Source organism: Zootermopsis nevadensis, unplaced genomic scaffold, assembly GCF_977971745.1.
Source record: "Zootermopsis nevadensis isolate Lab colony 2312 unplaced genomic scaffold, Znev_1.0 Znev_ptg000061l, whole genome shotgun sequence".
Taxonomy (NCBI): Eukaryota; Metazoa; Arthropoda; class Insecta; order Blattodea; family Termopsidae; genus Zootermopsis; species Zootermopsis nevadensis.
In genome coordinates this window covers 7,407,350-7,409,817 of record NW_028259192.1, presented here as the reverse complement: position 1 = coordinate 7,409,817, position 2,468 = coordinate 7,407,350, and the positions used below count along the sequence as shown (strand labels likewise).

Below are 2,468 nucleotides of genomic sequence, written 5' to 3'. Positions count from 1 at the left end.
TTCTGAAATGTTGCGTACTTTTGAATATCAGATGGTGGACAAATTCCAAGAATTTATTAATCCTGATTGTAACAACCCTTTAAAATTTACATAAAAAATAAATAGTTCAAAAACTCTCAAATTATAAATCCTCATTGTCATTCAAAAGTTCTGAAAATTAATTTACTTTATTTTATAATGTATTAATCTGTTTCTTGTATCATTCTTTATCTATCCTCTCATATTCTGTATGTAAAATATTCTTTGAACAAAACTAATCGTAGCTCGGAGTGATTCGCCTCTTTAAAACTTGAAGAATATTAGTTTTAAAATTACTGGACAACATTTTCATAATCAGATGAAAGAATTTAGAGAATCGGTTGGGATTTCCTGACTCACATTGTTCCACTGTTGATAAAACTCCTCACCGACAACTTTTTCCTTCTCGTAGCACTCCACGCCATGCCACAGACCCATTCCGCCGGCACTCAGCAGACCTGAAAACGGTCACCAAGTAAAATTACGTGTTTTCATCACCCAATATTTTAGCTAAAAGCACAATGTTTCAGAAGCTGGTTCTGCTTCCATCATCAAGTTAAAGGAAAAAAGTGAACCTGCTGGCTGTTGGACGGAGGTGATTTCAATCCCTGGACAGTTCTAATCAAGGTTAAAAAGAAATCTGCAAATATCAAAGTATCAAGTAGAACAAATTAAATGTGGGAATGTTCCTCTGTGATCCTCGACTGCATGAAAATCAGTGTGGTGATTGTTATTATATACATTATACTTCTACGATATGCAGAGTACGCTTGGATTCAAAGCCAGGAATGATTATTACACTCAAAATTCAATGAAGACATTTAGAATCAGAGGAAAACAAACATCATGCATGCAATTTTCAAAATTAAAGATCAAATATCATTTTAGTATATTCTCTCCTACTGCCATTGTTAAATAACATATTTTAACAACGGGCCCCAATATTTCAATTAGTAATAAATATTTTATTAACGATAATGTTCGTAACTAGGATTTGGGGTTTACACGACAGTGAGTCTGAAGATGGCTGTGTTCTTGGTTGTTGCGTCATGTAGTCTAGTAGAATTTTACTGATATTTCTGATGTCCTTGCTGCCTCTGTCATCAGGGTGATAAATACTTTGTTATATGTTCATGATATCATACAGACCCCAATTGTGGCCAATCACAGTGCTCCTAGGTGGACCTCAGCCAATCAGTGACCTCTTTTATGAGTATTTTATTATGTTTTTGAAGAATTACAGTCAAGTAGTTGCTATTTCCACACTTAATGGTACCTGCACGTTGTCGTAGTGGTGGGGCCGAGTACCTCAGTGACCCCAAGAGCTACTGGTAGGGTCTCCCTAGCCAGATTGGTCGAGGGGGAGAGGTCAGACTAAGACAGGTACCCTGGTCCTGCAGGTTGGGGGTTGGTCGCAAGGCTAACAACCTTGCACCGTAAAAAGGAAGATGTTTCGAAACCTCAATCAAAGCCTCGGACAGACAGATCTAACAGAGGACCGAATGGAAGAGGAGAATTGAGGAAGCCATGGACCGAATACGAACTGGAGAGCCACAGAAGAAGAAGTTGCTACTTACAAGCCAGCAGCATAAGAATGGCAGTACAGGTAATGTTGCCGGGAGACCGACGCCAGCAACCAGCAACTCCTGTCCAGAATGCAACAAATACAGCAAAAAATGCCACAATGAACAGTGCTATCATTGATCGACCCATATCTGTAACATGAGAATATGAAGAAATACCATTACTTGCTGGTAGCAATCAATATAATCGTTTACGAAGCTGATTTAAGGGCAGCGGAATAGGTTTAAGGCATTTATCATTAAGATTATGACAAGTACGAAATGTACAGGAGAAGAATGAACACGAATTAAAATATTATACTTTTACTACTGGTCTATATCTTCAACTAAGTTAATCCAGTCCACACTATCATCCACTGCTCGGGTTATTCAAAAGAATCTGTCACAGTTCAAGACGCTATGTATTATTTCATAATGGGCAACATTTATGTACAGTGAGGAATTGTTGGGCCTTTGCCCAAATAACAAACTGGAGGACTGCCCCTTATCAGATGTCTGTGACTGCTTATTTAATATATCTGCAGTTACTCTGTACCTTAAACTGTAAATTTCTATGTCAAAGAAAGAAACAATAACCTAACCTAACCTAACCTAACCAAAATCTGACCTAACCTAACCTAACCCAACCTAACATAACCTAAGAAATGAGAAATATCTTAAACTTTCTGTCAAAAACCACGTTACTAGACTTGAAACTAAGAGCTACTCACGTAATCTGGCCGTAGCATCATCTGAGAACTGTTTTGTTACGTTGTCCATATCAGGAAGGTAGTAATCAATGTTGTTGCAGTGGGTCTCCACTGGACTCAGCTACGTTTCCAATGCAACAGAATCATTTGCTAGCACAAATCGTGGTTCAGTAGAAAA

At 38.0% G+C, this 2,468-nt stretch overlaps 1 protein-coding gene across 1 annotated transcript; it reads right to left on the bottom strand.

The window, feature by feature from the left end:
* Positions 1–74: 74 nt before the first annotated feature.
* Positions 75–2,468, bottom strand: LOC147871169 (uncharacterized). The gene is made up of 3 exons (XM_087340603.1): positions 2,312–2,468; positions 1,596–1,733; positions 75–476 (listed from the first exon to the last, which is right to left on the bottom strand). The coding sequence occupies exons 1-3, from the start codon at positions 2,358–2,360 to the stop codon at positions 334–336; spliced, it is 330 nt and encodes a 109-aa protein (XP_087196729.1). The 5' UTR covers positions 2,361–2,468; the 3' UTR covers positions 75–333.